The sequence below is a fragment of the Cucurbita pepo genome, chromosome LG02 (assembly GCF_002806865.2).
Source record: "Cucurbita pepo subsp. pepo cultivar mu-cu-16 chromosome LG02, ASM280686v2, whole genome shotgun sequence".
NCBI lineage: Eukaryota > Viridiplantae > Streptophyta > Magnoliopsida > Cucurbitales > Cucurbitaceae > Cucurbita > Cucurbita pepo.
The window spans coordinates 4,062,920-4,079,993 of NC_036639.1; the positions used below are offsets into that span (position 1 = coordinate 4,062,920).

The window sequence follows — 17,074 nt, forward strand, 5'->3', positions numbered from 1 at the left end:
ATTAGCATCGTGACGCTATGTTCAATACCTTATAATGTTGATATAATATTCAACGCTCTCTTTCTAATTTCATAAATTTTTCCTTATTTGAAGACAACAGGTATCTACACTGTTTCATAAATATGAAAACTTTACCAACGTTCATAAAAATTAGTTTAACATTCACACAATAGAATTTTGAAACTAGTATGTTACCCACTGCTAGTAGGACCCGTTACATATCGCCGTCAACCTCACGGTTTTAAAACGTGTCTACTAGGAAGAGGTTTTCACATCTTTCCACATCCCTTACCAGGGTGTACAAATCTCTCTAGTAGACGCATTTTAAAATCGTGAGGCTGACGACAATACATAACGAGTTATAGCGGACAATATCTATTAGCGATAGCCTCGAACTATTACATACTGATCGGTCGTTTGTTTGGTTCTGTACTGCAGATAAGCATGCATCACAGCATTTGAACTCTTAACACAGTTGCATGTAAGCAAATCCATAGGGGACAAAGACCAACTCTAGTTCCTATCCTCTAAGTATTTAGAATCCATGAGCATGGGATAGAGATCACTGCCAGTAGTTGAAGAACCAGTCCACGGTCCATCTATCGACATATTTTGTATCCGACTCTCGTCTGTAGTTTGCCCTTTCTGGTAATAAACGCACGTCGTATTCACTTCTTGTTTCGAGACACTAGGATCTGAAACCACCTCCTTCACAGCAACCTTCCCTTCCAGCATGCTCACCACTGATGACATGGTAGGTCTAACTGCAGCAGTGTTGTTCGTACATCGGAAAGCAATATCGATGATCGTCATTGCCTCTCTCTGGTTGTATTCCGAACCTAACCGTGGATCGACAAGCTCTAACAAATGGTCTCCCTCTTTTAAAGTATTAGCCTGACAATGAAGGATACAACAAAATGTTTTGGAAGCAATCAGCACAATCTAAACTTAGTATACGACATGAACAAGTTTGGTTTTCATGAGTCAAAATTAGCAAATTCAAGACCCATTTGGAACAGAGAATGTAACAGAGCAGCCTAGAACAAACTGAAAATTGGATCATACTCTTTCCTAGAAACTTCTGGTGTAGAAAAACATTATAGAACACAAAAGATAAGCACAAGGACTAAAAGATGGAGTTAACTCACATGATCAAGAAGGTAAAAGTAATCATCCTTGGTTCGGAAAATTGTGTTACTTCGACCGCTCAGTATCTCCAAGGCTACGATGCCAAAGCTGTAAACATCTGCCTTGTCAGTTAAGTAGCCTCGCATGGCATATTCCGGTGCCATATATCCACTGCAAAATAACGTTGTGACGATGTGAATATCTGGATCGCACGTTAAGTTATAAGAAAATACATCATTTTGATAACAACTAGAAACCTTTTCTCTCATTATTTCTCTATATTGTTAAAGTATGGGAAGAAAATGGAGGAAAATTTCCCCATGGTAACTCACAAGGTACCCGCAATCCGGGTGCTAATGTGCGTATTTTCTTCTTCGTCCAGCTTGGCCAAACCGAAGTCCGAAATCTTGGGGTTGAGATTTTTATCAAGCAGAACATTGGTAGCTTTGATGTCTCGGTGAACAATCTTTAGTCTTGACTCCTCATGAAGATATGCTAAACCTCTAGCTATACCAACACAAATTTTGTGCCTGGTTGGCCAATCCAGTTTCAGTTGAAATTCTTCAGGTCCTACAATACACCAAATTTCCGGAGATGCTTAATTTCATTCAATATTATCATCACCGATATTCAAAAAAAAAAAAATATGAAGATTGGTAGCAGTAAAAAATGGTTGGAAATCTCGTCACCGAATAAGGCACGAGCAAGGCTATTATTTTCGAGATACTCGTATATTAGCAAAAGTTGATTTCCTTCGGCACAACATCCGTAAAGCTTCACTAGATGCGGGTGTTGCAATGCAGATATCATGCCTATTTCGTTCACAAATTCGCGATTTCCTTGCTTCGACTTGGAAGAAAGTTGCTTCACTGCGATTACAGTGCCATCTTGAAGAACACCCTGCAATTCCAAACACAGAACTTAACACCAAAAATATAAAATCTATGGAAGAAATGATGAAATAATGATATCCAAACAACAGTAACACCTTGTAGACAGGACCAAAACCACCTTCTCCAATCTTATTGGCAGCATCAAAATTGTTAGTGGCAGCTCTGATTTGTCTTAATGAAAATGAACTTGTTCCTAGATCTAGACCCTTCAACTCTGGAAAATAAGCATAGTTAAGTCAAAATGAATTAGTTCTCCATAAAGATACAGTCGTTTTAATGGTCAACTTTGTCTCGTTCAACACATGTTAAACTGATTTTTCTATCAGCATAAAAATGTAGACGTTTTCAACATCAGAACAATACATGTGATGTCATTGACATCCAAAACTTTGCAATGTAGCTTGCGTTAGAATTCAAAGACGAGTTGAAGAAGTCTGAGAGAATGGCAAAGCTATGTTCAATTAATAACAGTAAGAATCTGATATATGCTTTAAAATTACCTTGTTCAAGTGTGCTTTTCTTTCGTAGGCAGCCTCCACACCACAAGACTCCAAGAACAAAGATGATAACAAAGATCACAGCAGCCACAATTCCAGCCACAATTCCAACCACAGCACCGGCAGATATGTCCTTCCCACCTTCTGATGGTGGCTCAAAGTCTGTTTGGAGAGAAGGAAACAATAATTATATTAAACCTACTATAGTTTAATAAGGTTACAGACTTATATAAGTAACAAAAACTTGTCATCAAATAAAGGGTAGGCCGAAAAATGGGTCTACCAACCAGGATCAACCGAAATGGCAGAAATCAAAGGACCATAAACCACTCTCACAGGGATTGCAGTTGTCCCCTTCCCGGCCCAAAATAGGCGAATCTCTATAGTACCATTAGTCACAGGAACGGTGAAGTTCTTTACAATAGGTTTGCCAATACCACCTGCAGCATCTGCAATATTAAAATCCTTCAACTTCAGCTTTCCCTGCAACATTGGAGATAAATAAATAAAAATTCAAGCTAACGAAGTAATCAGTAAATTCGGTACCAGAAGAAGCTAACCATACAGAAAAATATTATACAAAGATATACTAAAAGGGGCTAAATATCAGATAATTTCTGCATGAGCTGAGCCACAGTATCTATTTACCTGAACATAGACATCAAATAAGCGTCTGCCAAGGCTTCTATAAGATGTGTCATTAGTAAACGCTATCTCAGCGAAATGGAGGCCTACTGTGTAGTTTCCACTACCCATGCAATATGCATAGTAAGTAAGAGAAATCGGTGAAATACGTGCCGTCACGTACAATTCAGGATTTGGCATCGAGAGAGCGGATATATTTAATGCAATAAAGTCGTCTGTTGAGCGAGCGTCGTCCATAAAATTACCAGTGCTACTAAATCCCCAATTTTCTACACCTTGGACAAACAATGATGATTTGCCAGTGTCTGCGTCTGCAACAAATGTGGTTGTTCCGTTAATTAATTCCTTCCCACCACAGTTGATATGGAGAGAGTACGAAGCTGCAAGAACAAGACCATATTGGTATTGAAAGATGAATCATATAAACAGAGCTGATTAATGTATTTTTGCAGAAATATTATTAAACATATCAATGCCGCTTCTAAATAGCAACATCATCTATTTTTCAAGGTTTGGAAGTCCATCAACAGATCTTGAATGAACTCTTTACGCTTTAGCATTTACTCATTATGTACAGCAACGAAAAACCATCAAATATGATTTCTAGAATTTACCATTTTCCCTATCCCTCCAACAATAAAAACAATGCTAGGAAAACAAGATTTCAACTCACTTCTACAAGTGCTGGGTAGACATGAAACTGTTCCACCGCTAAAACAAAAAGAAGCTTAATGGGTATTAGAATATTAGACAATTCAAGCAACAAGTCAACTCAAAGAAGATCAAGAACTCACGAACTGTTGTCCTGGGAAGAGCTCGCAAACAGGTTTCTGCACGGAACGAAGGAGATCGGATAGGTATTTCTCATTAGTTATAAAAAAAGTTGTATAAGAATAGAAGCATACTTACAAATTTCGTGATTGACAGCCAGTGTTCTCACTATTGCTCAGAGTAAATTTGTTATAAGAGAGATCACTGTGAAAAAGAACAACAATCAGATTTATTATCTTCCAGATAGCAAGAACATAAACTTGCCCTTCCCTTACATCCTAAGAAAAAACAAAAACAACCATAAGAATGTTGATTAGAGCTATAAACAATATTTAAACTCTTAAACTGTCAACTTTTAAAAAAATAAACTAAAAACATTAATTGTGTACAAACGAACTTTCATTTTTATATCACTGGAAAAAGAAATGATTGTGTAAAACAAGCAAGATGCTTTTTCCTTTTCGAGGATTGATGCAATGAGATATTATTTGTTCTCTCTCACTCTCTGAAATTGTTCGTTTATTTTGAAATCTCAGGTCATCTACTTTCAATTTTGGTACCACAATACAAGTAATGTAACCAGAACATAGCAATTGGAAAAGAAACTTACATGCTTTCCCCTTCCTGTAGCATCCATGTGGGCACTGGTCCATTTAGCAAGTTTCCAGTTAAATATCTAAACAATAAAATATTATAGATTATCAGTGCAACTAATAAGCTTTTGACAATAGGAATGAGGACATTGTATGTTTTTTTTTTACCAACGAACGAAATTATAAAGATGTTGTGATGAATATGCTACCAGACAATCCAAGTTATGATCAAATTCAAACATTTTACTCAATATCAAAATCTATGCATATTGGGATTATAGTATAAACAAAAAGACCTACAATAACCGGAAAATACTCAGTCTTATTCCCCAAGTTATGCATTTCAGCCATTGATCAAGCTTGACTTATCCCCCAAGTTATGTAAAGCAACTGTCTACAGTTAAGGTATAGAATTTCAAGTTTCTGATTGTAACGGCCGAAGCCCACCGCTAGCAGATATTATCCTCTTTGGGCTTTCCCTTTTGGGCTTACCCTCAAGGCTTTAAAACGCGTCTGCTAGGGAGAGGTTTCCACACCCTTATAAAGGGTGTTTCGTTCTCCTCCCCAACTGATGTGAGACATCACAATCCACCCTCCTTCAGGGCCCATCGTCGTCACTGGCACTCGTTCCTTTCTCCAATCGATGTGGGACCCCTACCAAATTCACCCCCTTCGTGGCCCAGCGTCCTTACTGGCACACCGCCTGGTGTCTACCCCCCTTCGGGGAACAACCTCCTCACTGGCACATCGCCCGATGTCTGGCTCTAATACCATTTGTAACGACCCAAGCCCAAACCCACCACTAGCAGATATTGTCCTCTTTGGGGTTTCCACACTCTTATAAAGGGTGTTTCGTTCTCCTCCCCAACCAATGTGGGATATCACACTGATTACGTCACTTACATCCTATCCACTTTTTTAAAAAGGGTGTTTCGTTCTCCTCCCCAACCAATGTGGGATATCACACTGATTACGTCACTTACATCCTATCCACTTTTTTAAAAGCTTCAAAGCTGGCAGGTATTGGTCCAGTAATTTTGTTGAAGCTGAAGTCTCTGCAGAAGAAATTTAGCATTGTCAAAGAACAGGGAAGAACAACTAAACATTAAACTTTCAATATTTCAACAACTGATCCAAGGAAGTTACTTTTACTATTTCAACATAAACTAAGGCATATTATTGGTTTTCTTTTATGATGAAAACAAAGGACAGATGTGGACATTTGTCTCCATCGTGCAAAAAGTTAGACAGAGTAGAGAGTGAAATTGTACTTACAAGGTTTTCAACGCTGTCAACACATCAAGATTGTTTGGTAGTACCCCAGTTATATTGCAACTCCTCAATATCCTATAGACAACCATAATGTAAATAAATAGCTGCGATTATGTACACGGATGTCTTCAGGTTTTCACAGAGGGATTAACTTACAGGTTTGTCAATTTTGTCAAAGTATTAAGGGGTGGAAAGGGTGATGAATCTCCATTCAAATCACTGATTCTCCTGCATTTTGCAACTCAAATATGAATAAATCGAAACGTGCAGTACTCATAACTTATAAAACCACGAGGAACAGGAATTAAACTAACACATCAGTTAATTTTGTCAAAAGTCCAATTTCAGAAGGAATTGGCCCACTCAACCCGCTTGCCTGAATTACTCTGTCACAAGTAAATTAGTTGAGTAAGTTAAGAGATTACCAAGTAAAACTGAGAGTTGCTAGAGTCGAGTAAAACTCTCACATTTTTGTAAGATTCGTCCAGTTCTGTATAAAATTAGGAATTGACCCTGTGAAGTGATTATCACTAACACGACTGCAGTGTAACAACGAGAAGATTTGTTTTATTCATTCATTCATTCATTCGGTTTCTCAAAATTAAACAAACGAACTGAAGGGTTCAAGAAAATTTCAAAAGCTTACAAGTCCGTCAATGAGGCTATCCTTGCCAGTGAAGATGGGAGCTCCCCAGAAAAGTTGTTTGAGGTAAGAAGTCTATATCACAACAATCAAAAGTAAAGATAGATCATCAGAAAGCTATCCTAAATGTCTAAATCATTATAAGTAAAGAGAATTGAAAGACAATAACAAAACTCAAATATGAGGGGTCTTACAATCTTGATAAACTACGCAAATTTCCAAGTTCTGGGGGTAAACTTCCAGAGAAATGATTCATTTCCAGGACCCTAAGCGAGCAAAAACTAGTAACATTAGTCTTCTACCTACTAATTAAAAACCCAAAATGGACATAAACAGAACTTACAAGTCTACAAGAGTGCTGATGTTTCCAATCGCTGCTGGGATTGAACCCGTCAATCGATTTCCAAGAAGGGAACTGCGAAATGATCCATAAACATTAGCTTACATAAATCACACTCTGAAAACAACAAAGAAAGTGAGGGATAGAAAATACATTTTGAGAAGATTGGTGGAACCCCATTCTTCAGGAATTGAGCCGTTGAGATAATTGCGGGTGAGATCACTGAATTAACAGAGAGAGAAGGAAGGAGGGATTGATTTACAATGGGCAATTCATCGATGAATTAAGCAACAAAAAAGAGTACTTACAGTTCCTGCAGGAAAGGCAGCCGCACTATTTGCGGTGGCAGAGTACCAGGAAGGCTCTGCCCCTTGAGAAGACTGTAGCGCCGCCAATGGAAAATAAATAATTAGATAAATACAGTCTTAAAATTTCATTAAATCATTTACAATTTTAATAATTTACTAAATATTTAAATATTTTTATTTATTTCATTTATAGTTTGTAATAAAAAAAATATAATTTCGAAAATATATCTAAAAACTCACCCAAAAAAAAAATATATATATATATATATATATCATGTACCATTTTTTTAAAATACTCGTAAACTTTAAAATTTTCATTAATACCTTTCAAATATCTTTATACTATAAAAAGTTTCGCGATTTACTGTTCAAATATTTTTATTTTACTTTTATAAAAAATTTAAACTAAACAATATATGGTATTACCGGTAAATGTATTTTTTAATTTTTTAAAATGTTTAAATATGTAAAGTTTTAAAAAAAATTTAATGGTATTAATAATAAAACTTTTGAAAATTCGAACCTTTAACATTTTAAAAAATTAAAAGGTATTTTTAAAACAAAATATTTATGGTTTTACGAGTATTTTTGAATTTTTAAAAAAAAAATTATTGAAATTCTAGTGGTATTATTAATATTTTTTAAAAATGGTAAGTAATTTTTTTTTAGATAAATCGTAAAATTAAATGGAATTATTGTTTCATATTCGAAAATATTTGAAGGCGAAGAGGGAACGTACATGTTGGTGACGTGGCAGACAGTATTGTTGTGGAAGGTGCAGTCGCAGATGACGGTATTATTAAAATTAGTGTCGAACGGCGTCGGATTCGATATCCAACCGCTGCTAACTCCGCCGCATGGATCGACGTTGAAATGCCAGTCCGTCTTCCCCAACCTCTTTCCGATCTCCTTCAACGCCTCCACTGAAATCAATCCAAAAATGCTACATCAAAATCAAACCAAACGGAGTTCTTCACTCCCCGATCCGACGTCGTATCGTACCTTCGTCGGCCGGCAGCCGAGTGGCGCCGGAAGCGTGGCTAATGAAGCAGAGAGAGACGAGTAAATGAAGGGTGCGAGATGGACCCAAAAACATAACTCCCATTTGTAAGAGAAAAATAAAATAAAAAAATATAATTCAACTAATTTTAATAAAAATAGAAGATTTAAGAAAATGAAAAGAAAAGGAAAATATCTTTTCATATAATAAATTTTTAAATAATCTTATTTATCATTTATTGGAGCAAAAAAGTCTCTAATTATTAACTAACCCTGGCCGTGGAAATAAAATGGAAATAAAACAATGACTTTTTTAATTATTTATAAAATTTTATGGATAATATTTTAGTCAATTATTAGTATTAATAGCATATTTAATGAGAAAAAAAATTAATTTCAAACTATATTAATATATTATTTGAACCGTGAAATTAACGACCAATAAAAGTTCTTATGTTAGCCTCCTTTACTGTTCGTAGTCCTATCCAGGAGGTGGTTGTGAGTCTATTTCACACCATTATTGTTTTGAGGCGAAGTATGACTTGAATGCAAATCAAGTCGTGTTTTAAGAAAATTATATACGCGTTGAGAAGTTTTTTTTTNTTTTTTTTTTTTTTTTTTTTTTTTTTTTTTTTTTTGGTTTAACGACGCATGAGAATTAAAAAAAGAGGTTGACTTAGAGTACAAATTTGAGTTTCGAATATGTTTTGTTGTGAGATTTCACGTTAGTTGGAAAAGTGAACTAAATATTTCTTACAAGGGTGTAGAAACTTCTCTTTAATAAACATGTTTTAAAAACTATGACACTGAAAGTAATACGTAACGAGTCAAAGCGGACAATATCTACTAGGGGTGAACTTGGATTGTTACAAATAATATCACATCGTTGCACCAAATGCAGACAACTATTATTATTATTATTTTTTTTTAGAATATAATATCTTACCTCATTGAATTATATTTTATTATGATTTTGGATTGGTTCAAAATTAATGTATATATATGAAAATTAATGGTTTTTTTTTTTTGTTAAATTATAAATTTAGACTTTAAAGTTTTGATTTTTTTTTTTTTAAATTTAAGAAGTTACTAGAAATTAAAAATTTGGAGTTTAATTAAACCTAAAATTTAAATTTAAATTTAATAAATTATTTTTTAAAAAAATTAATTTGTTAATGATTTATCAAAGAGTATGAAAAAAAATGTAACACATATCTCAAAATTTAAATATTAAATTTTTTCGATTGTTAATGAAGTTAAAGTAAGTTTGCTTTGAAATAACCATCCGATCAATTATTAGCTCACCGAGTAAGTGGGTCAAGATCATGACTATTTAAGTCAATTCAATTATTAGCTCACCGAGTGAGTGGATCAAAGCGTTTGAAGCAAATAATTAATATAAGGGAAGCCCACCAAAGCGAGACTTCGGGCAAGACTTTACGAGGGAACAATAAATGATAAAAAAGAATTTTGTAGTTTAATTCTAAATTATTTTTTTTTTTGTACGTTTACTAAAACATTTTTACGTAATCTTATTTTTACTCTCGTATATTAGGGAATACTACATTATTTTTATTTATATAGACATTTATTACTAATATATAATATAACTTTTACGTACATTTTTTAAAACATATTTCAAAGTTGAATGATAAAAATGAACCTTTTACCGATCTAATGTGATGATAGCAGAGAACTCTTTATTATATCTACGTGTTTGATTTTTTCTTTGATCTATCTCGTGAGAGTTTCGAGACAAAAGGTGGTTTTGCAATTGAAAATCTCGCTATAACTCACGAGAGATTCAAGATCTTGCTCAATCTCTCAAGAAACTTCCATGAGTATTGTCACAAAATTCATAGTTTTTCTAGTGACACAGAGAACCAATAAAACGCACCAGAAAATGGGCTCCTCCAATTCACCAGACCAGTCCATCGACAGAACCGTGTCGCAAGAACCTTTCCCAACACACAAAACACAAACACATTGGTAGAGCGCCAAGAAGGTAAGTCAACTAAGACAGTCTTTACAGATGCCAACAAGGTGTATGATAAAGGCAACCTCTACCAATAAATAAATGTAAACATAAATAAATTTTATTGAATCAAATGTGTTCTAACAAATTCCTAGAATGTAGTTTTAAAATAAAATTAAAACTACGACATAAATATTCACCAAAATAAAGTTTCATTCTGGCCCGCTTCATATCATCATAAACTTTCAAAGTAGGTACCTAACAAAAACAAAATCAATATCAAGTTCATGTGAAGATGAATACTAAACTCAAACAAAAAGTTCTATGCTCCATTAATAACAGTAAGAAACTGATACATGCTTTAAGATTACCTTGTTCACGTGGGGTTTTCTTTCTTAGGCAGCCTTTCCATCTCAAGATTCCAAGAACCAAGATGAAAACTACGATCATACCAGCAACAATTCCAACCACTGCACCGGCGGATATGCCATTCCCTCCACCTTTTGATCGTGGCGACGACTCTTCTGATGGTGGCTCGAAGTCTGCTTGGAGAGAAGAGAAACAGTAATTACAGAGAACCTAGCTATGGTTAATGAGGTTACAGACATCTACCTGTAACAGGTAGAAATTATGGGTCTACCTACCAGGATCAACAGAAATGGCTGAAATTAGAGGACCATAAACTCCTCTCTGAGGGACTGCAGTTGTCCCCTTCCCAGCCCAATATAGCCGGATTTCTATAGTACCATTAGTCACAGAAACAGGGAATTTCGCTATAAAAGCTTTGCCAACACCGCCTGCTGCATCTGCAATATTAAAATCCTTCAACTCTAGCTTTCCCTGCAGGATAAATCAAGGAACTTTAAAGATAACAAAGTAATCGGTTAAGTTTGGTGCTAATAGAAGCTAATAATGTAGAAAATATATAAAAAGGTATCTTGAAATGGGGCAATCAGATAGTTTCATAACGAGCAGAGGCACGATATTGATATGTACCTGAATGTAGACATCAAATAATCGTCTGCCCAGGCTTCGAAACGTTTTGTCATTAGTAAACACTATCTCAGCAAAATGGAGGCTTACTGTGTAGTTTCCACTACCCAAGCAATGTGCATAGTAAGTAAGAGAAATTGGTGAAATACGTGCCCTCACGTACAATTCAGGATTTGGCATTGTGAGAGCAGATGAATTTAATGCAATAAAATCGTCTGTTGTGCGATCGTCATCCATAAAATTACCAGTAATACTAAATCCCCAATTTTCTGCACCTGCGAAAAACAGTGATGATTTTCCAGTGTTTGTGTCTGCATCAAATTTGGTTGTTCCGTTGATTGATTCTTCCTTCCCACCACAGTTGATATGGAGAGAGTACGAAGCTGCAAGAACAAGACCATATTGGTTTCTATTGAAAGATAAATCAAATAAACAGAGCTGATTAATGTATTTTTGCAGAATTATTATTAAACATATCAATGCCACTTCTAAATAAACAATGCTAGTAAAACAAGATTCCAACTCACTTCTTTCACAAGTGCTCGGTATACATGAAACTGTTCCACCGCTAAAACAAGAAGAAGCTCAATGATTATTAGAATATTAGACAATTCAAGCAACAAGTCAACTCAAAGAAGATCAAGAACTCACGAACTGTTGTCCTGGGAAGAGCTCGCAAACAGGTTTCTGCACAGAACAACGAAGATTGGATAGGTATTTCTCATTAGTTATAAAAAAGTTGTATAAGAACAGAAGCATACTTACAAATTTCGTGATTGACAACCAGTGTTCTCACTATTGATTGGAGTAAATTTGTTATAAGAGAGATCACTGTGAAAAAGAACAACAATCAGATTTATTATCTTCCAGATAGCAAGAACAAAAACTTGCCCTTCCCTTACATCCTAAGAATAAACAAAAACAACCACAGGAATGTTAATTAGAGCTAAAACTATATTTAAACTCGAAAACTGTCAACTTTTTCATAAATAAAACGTTCGAATATCTATTTTTTTTTAAAATTAACTAAAAACATTAATTGTGTACAAACAAACTTTCATTTTTAAATCACTGGAAATAGAAATGATTGTGTAAAACAAGCAAGATGCTTTTTCCTTTTCAAGGTTTGATGAAATGAGATATTATTTATTCTCTCTCACTCTCTGAAATTGTTCCTTTATTTTGAAATCTCCGGTCATCTAATTTCAATTTTGGTACCTCTAGACAAGTAACTAGAACATAGCATTTGGAAAAGAAACTTACATGCTCTCTCCTTGCTGTAGCATCCAAACAGGCACCGATCCATTTAGCATGTTTCCAGTTAAATATCTAAATTAGAAAATATCAGATTATCAGTGCAACTAATAAGCTTTTGACAATAGGAATGATGACAATGTATGTTTTTTTTTTTTTTTTATCAACGAACGATATTATAAAGATGTTGTGATGAAAATAAGCTACCAGACAATCACAGTTATGATCGAATTCAAACGTTTTACCAATATCAAAATCTATGCATATTGAGATTATAGTATAAACAAAAAGAACAACAATAACTGGAGAATACTCGATCTTATTCCCCAAGTTATGAATTTCAGCCATTGATCAAGCTTGACTTATCCCCCAAGTTATGTAAAGCAACTGTCTACAGTTAAGATATAGATTTTCAAGTTTTTGATTACGTTACTTACATGCTATCCACTTTTTTTAAAGCTTCAAAGCTGTCAGGTATTGGTCCAGTAATTTTGTTGAAGCTGAAGTCTCTGCAGAAGAAATTTAGCAAAATAATAACAAAAATGTATTGCCAAAGAACAGTGAAGAATAACTAAACATTAAATTTCAATATTTCAATAACTGACCCAAGGAAGTTACTTTTACTATATCAACATAAACTAAGGCATATTATTGGTTTCTTATACGATGAAAGCAAAGAACAGATGCGGACATTCTTTTGATAAGTCATTTGTGCATTGAAAGTAGTGCAAAAATTTAGGGTAATTAAATATTCCATCACAAGAAAGTAACCATCTTCTGAAAATTCATGAGATTGTGCTTAATCATGATATAACATATAGGAAGAATAGAGAGTGAAATTTTACTGACAAGGTTTTCAACAGTGACAACCCATCAAGATTGTCCGGTAGCACCCCAGTTATGTTGCAACTCCTCAATATCCTATAGATATCCCAAAACTAAATTAATAGCTGGGATTATGTACAAGGATGTCTTCATGTTTTCACAGAGGGATTAACTTACAGGGTTTTCAATTTTGTCAATGTATTGAGGGGTGGAAAGGGTGATGAATCTCCATTCAAATCACTGATTCTCCTGCATTTTGCAACTCAAATATGAATAAATAGAAACGTGCAGTACTCATAACTTATAAAACCATGAGGAACAGGAATTAAACTAACACATCAGTTAATTTTGTCAAAAGTCCAATTTCAGAAGGAATTGGCCCACCCAACCCGCTTGCCTGAATTGCTCTGTCACAAGTAAATTAATCGAGGGAGTTAATAGATTAGAATCCAAGTAAAACTAAGAGTTGCTAGAGTCGAGAAAAACTCTCACATTTTTGTAAGAGCCGTCCAATTCTGTACAAACTTAGGTATTTTCCCTGTGAAGTGGTTATCACTAATTCGACTGCAGCGTAACAATGAGAAGATTCATTTCATTCATTCAGTTTCTCAAAATTAAACTAACGAAATGAAGGGTTCAAGAAAATTTCAAAAGCTTACAAGTCCGTCAATGAGGCTATCCTTGCCAGTGAGGATGGGAGCTCCCCAGAAAAGTTGTTTGAGGTAAGAAGTCTACATCACAACAAAGGATAGACGATCAGAAAGCTCTCCTAAATGTCTAAATCATTATAACTAAAGAGAATTTAAACCAATTACTTGGAAGAAAATGAGAACGCTCAAAGATGAGGGGTCTTACAATCTTGATAAGCTGGTCAAATTTCCAAGTTCTGTGGGTAAACTTCCAGAGAATTGATTCATTTCCAGGACCCTAATCGAGCAAAAACCAGTAACATTAGTCTTCTACCCACTAATTAAAAACCCAAAATGGACATAAACAATCCAATGGGAAATCAGAACTTACAACTCTGCAAGAGAGCTGATGTTTCCAATCGCTTCTGGGATTGGACCCGTCAACCGATTTGCAAGAAGCGAACTGCAAAATGACCCATAAACATTAGCTACATAAATCACATTGTGAAGACAACATAGAAACTTAGGGATAGAAAATACATTTTGAGGAGATTGGTGGAACCCCATTCTGGAGGGATTGAGCCGCTGAGATAGTTGCGGGTAAGATCACTGAATTAACAGAGAGAGAAGAAAGGCGAGATGGATTATGATGGGCAATTCATCAATGAAGCAGGTAAATGAATTAAGCAACAAAAAAAGTACTTACAGTTCCTGCAGGAAAGGCAGCCTCACTATTTGCGGTGGCAGAGTACCTGGAAGACTCTGCGCCTTCAGACTACTGCAATGACACCAAGGGAAGACAAACAAATAAAATTGAGTTTTAGGGATATTGCAAATTTCCTTTATTTTTTTTTTAAATATGTTTAAAATATTTTATTAAAAATTATAATGTCTTGAATTTCAACGTTACAATAATGAATTTTTCTTTTAATTATTGATGTAATTTAATAATAATATATTGCTTTTGTTTTCTTCTGACTATCTATATTTTATTTCTCAATGAAACTTAGATCTCCACGCATATCAATGTTTACTAATATTTTTAAATATGATTATTAAAAGCGATGAATTATGAGTTAAATAAGCCATAATTAGAATCTTGTTCGATAATCAAACAATTTTCAATCATTTCCATTAACTTTTCTAACGTTTTCACGGACATCAAGGTTTTTAATATTATTTAATATAAATGATAACAATAATAAAATTAAATTAATAATAGATCGTAGAGAGAAAATCTGAAATAAACTACATATTGTCGGCTACCCAACGACGACTAGATGAAACGACAAAACCGCGCATTAAACGCTGATTTGATCTGATTTCCTCTAAAAATGACTGGGATTGAAGTTTTAAGATTGGCTCGACCGTAATCCTTAGGATTATTGGCTGTATTTGGTCTATTTTTTCGCTGTTCAACTTTAAACCGTCGTCGGCGATGGTTGTTCTTGCAATTTGTGAGTATTAGAGGAAATTTAGCGGTGGTTTTTATGGGGTTTCGCCTCACGGGAGTATGAACAAGCAATTGGTGAATGAAATTTGAGGTTTATCGCCGTTGGTTGCCGGAATATGGAGGCGAGTTTGTGGGTATGGTTACTAGGGTTTTTCCTCCTCCATCTCACGATGAAAGATATGGTTGCAACGCCGCCGTGGGTGGTGGTGGAGAAGCGAACCACACCGCCGGTTCACTTAAAAGGAAGGAAAAGAGGTTGGGGAAGACGGTTTGACTGAACCGGTTTGGCCCATTTTGGTTGGTCTGGTTCGAAATGTAGGGATAATTTTGGTTGGGATGTTTTGGATAGAAAATGTTAGCCCGTCCCAACTATCCTCTAGCAGTGAATTTGTCTAAATAAAAGCAACGGTCCCTACACGTACCCATAATCAATAAACACGAGATTGTTCCTCTATCATAAGGGATTGTCAAAAAGTTACTAACAAATTTTTAATACTAAACCGTCGAGACTACCAAAGCCTATATATGTACCAGAGTTGATAGCTACAAAGTCACGTCTGATACAGTGTCTCTCCCTTTATATACCTGACTTTGTTAGGGTAGTGTCCTACAGAACATGCGCACACATATAAGGTCACTTGTTGTACGTACCAAATTCTACTAGAAGATGTCCAAAATGACCGTAAAATCACTCCTTATACGTATATGATACGATTCCCTTAGGATCGTGTCCTAAACAATAGATTTAAGATTTAGAGATAGATTACAAAATGGTTCATACCTGTGCACGATTTCATCCATTATATCTATATGTATATAATGATTGTATAAAATTTAAATTTAAAATGTTGCTTTCAGTGATTTTAAAGCGAGGAAGAGAATAGAGAAGGAAAGAGCGTACATGTTGGTGACGTGACAGACGGTATTGTTCAGGAACGTGCAGTTGCAGGTGACATTATTAGTAAAATTAGGGTCGAACTGCGGAGAATCCGAAATCCAACCGCTGCTAACACCGCCGCATGGATCGGCGTCGAAATTCCAGTCCGTCTTCCCCAATGTCTTTCCGATCTCCCTCAACGCCTCAACTGAAACCAAACCAAAAATCGAACATCAAAATCAAACCAAACCAAAACAGAGTTCGATAACAGTTAAAAATGTCCAGATCCGCGGCCAATACGGCGTCGTACCTTCGTCGGGCGGCAGCCGAGCAGCGGCGGAAGCGAGGGAAATGAAGCAGAGAGAGAGGAGTAAAAGGCGGGAGAGAAAGGGAGCCAAAAACATGGCTCGGAACTGGGAGAAAGAAGAGAGGGTTATGGAGTTGCAGTGAGTGGGAGAAGCGAGAAAGGTATTTGATGAAATTAAAATGTTTTTATTTATTTTTTAATCTTTTAATTAAAAAAAGAAATTTGCGGAGTCAATGCAAATGGATACTCCAAGTCAATTGAATGAATTATTAATTTGGGTTTCATAATTGGAAAATAAAAAAAGAAAAAAAGAAATATTGAAAAATTGAGAATAAACTTGGTCACAGTTGTAAATAGCCAGATATGATCCACTGAATACAAACCGGGTCGTATTTCGGAAAAATATGAACACATTAGGTGTCAAATTTATTGTTTTTTTTTAGATTTTATTTTATTTTATTCTTCCAGATATAAAAAAATTTGTTTTATTATTATTTTTTTTGGTTAGATTATGTTTTGGTATTTAAATTTTTATTTTTAATCAAATTAAAATGTTACTGTGTCATTACTGGATAAAAATTGACACTCAATTATTGGCTCACTACTAATAGATATTATTCGTTTTAGTTTGTTACGTATATTTGTTAGTCTCACGATTTTAAAACGCTTCTA

The 17,074-nt window shown here is 35.0% G+C and overlaps 1 protein-coding gene across 1 annotated transcript; it reads right to left on the reverse strand.

Moving 5' to 3' along the window:
* Positions 1-140: 140 nt before the first annotated feature.
* LOC111787659 (probable leucine-rich repeat receptor-like serine/threonine-protein kinase At3g14840) lies at positions 141-16,573 on the reverse strand. Its single transcript, XM_023667677.1, has 43 exons — positions 16,406-16,573; positions 16,120-16,303; positions 14,472-14,543; positions 14,306-14,374; positions 14,157-14,228; positions 13,992-14,063; positions 13,796-13,867; positions 13,629-13,700; positions 13,472-13,543; positions 13,314-13,385; positions 13,161-13,232; positions 12,749-12,820; positions 12,321-12,386; positions 11,823-11,888; positions 11,709-11,744; positions 11,585-11,625; positions 11,061-11,440; positions 10,709-10,904; positions 10,436-10,606; positions 8,093-8,188; positions 7,830-8,013; positions 7,091-7,162; positions 6,936-7,004; positions 6,786-6,857; positions 6,637-6,708; positions 6,446-6,517; positions 6,267-6,338; positions 6,114-6,185; positions 5,956-6,027; positions 5,803-5,874; positions 5,511-5,582; positions 4,545-4,610; positions 4,073-4,138; positions 3,958-3,993; positions 3,837-3,874; positions 3,167-3,543; positions 2,806-3,001; positions 2,522-2,680; positions 2,117-2,235; positions 1,818-2,028; positions 1,461-1,698; positions 1,149-1,299; positions 141-894 (listed from the first exon to the last, which is right to left on the reverse strand). The coding sequence occupies exons 1-43, from the start codon at positions 16,497-16,499 to the stop codon at positions 514-516; spliced, it is 4,986 nt and encodes a 1,661-aa protein (XP_023523445.1). The 5' UTR covers positions 16,500-16,573; the 3' UTR covers positions 141-513.
* Positions 16,574-17,074: the final 501 nt, after the last annotated feature.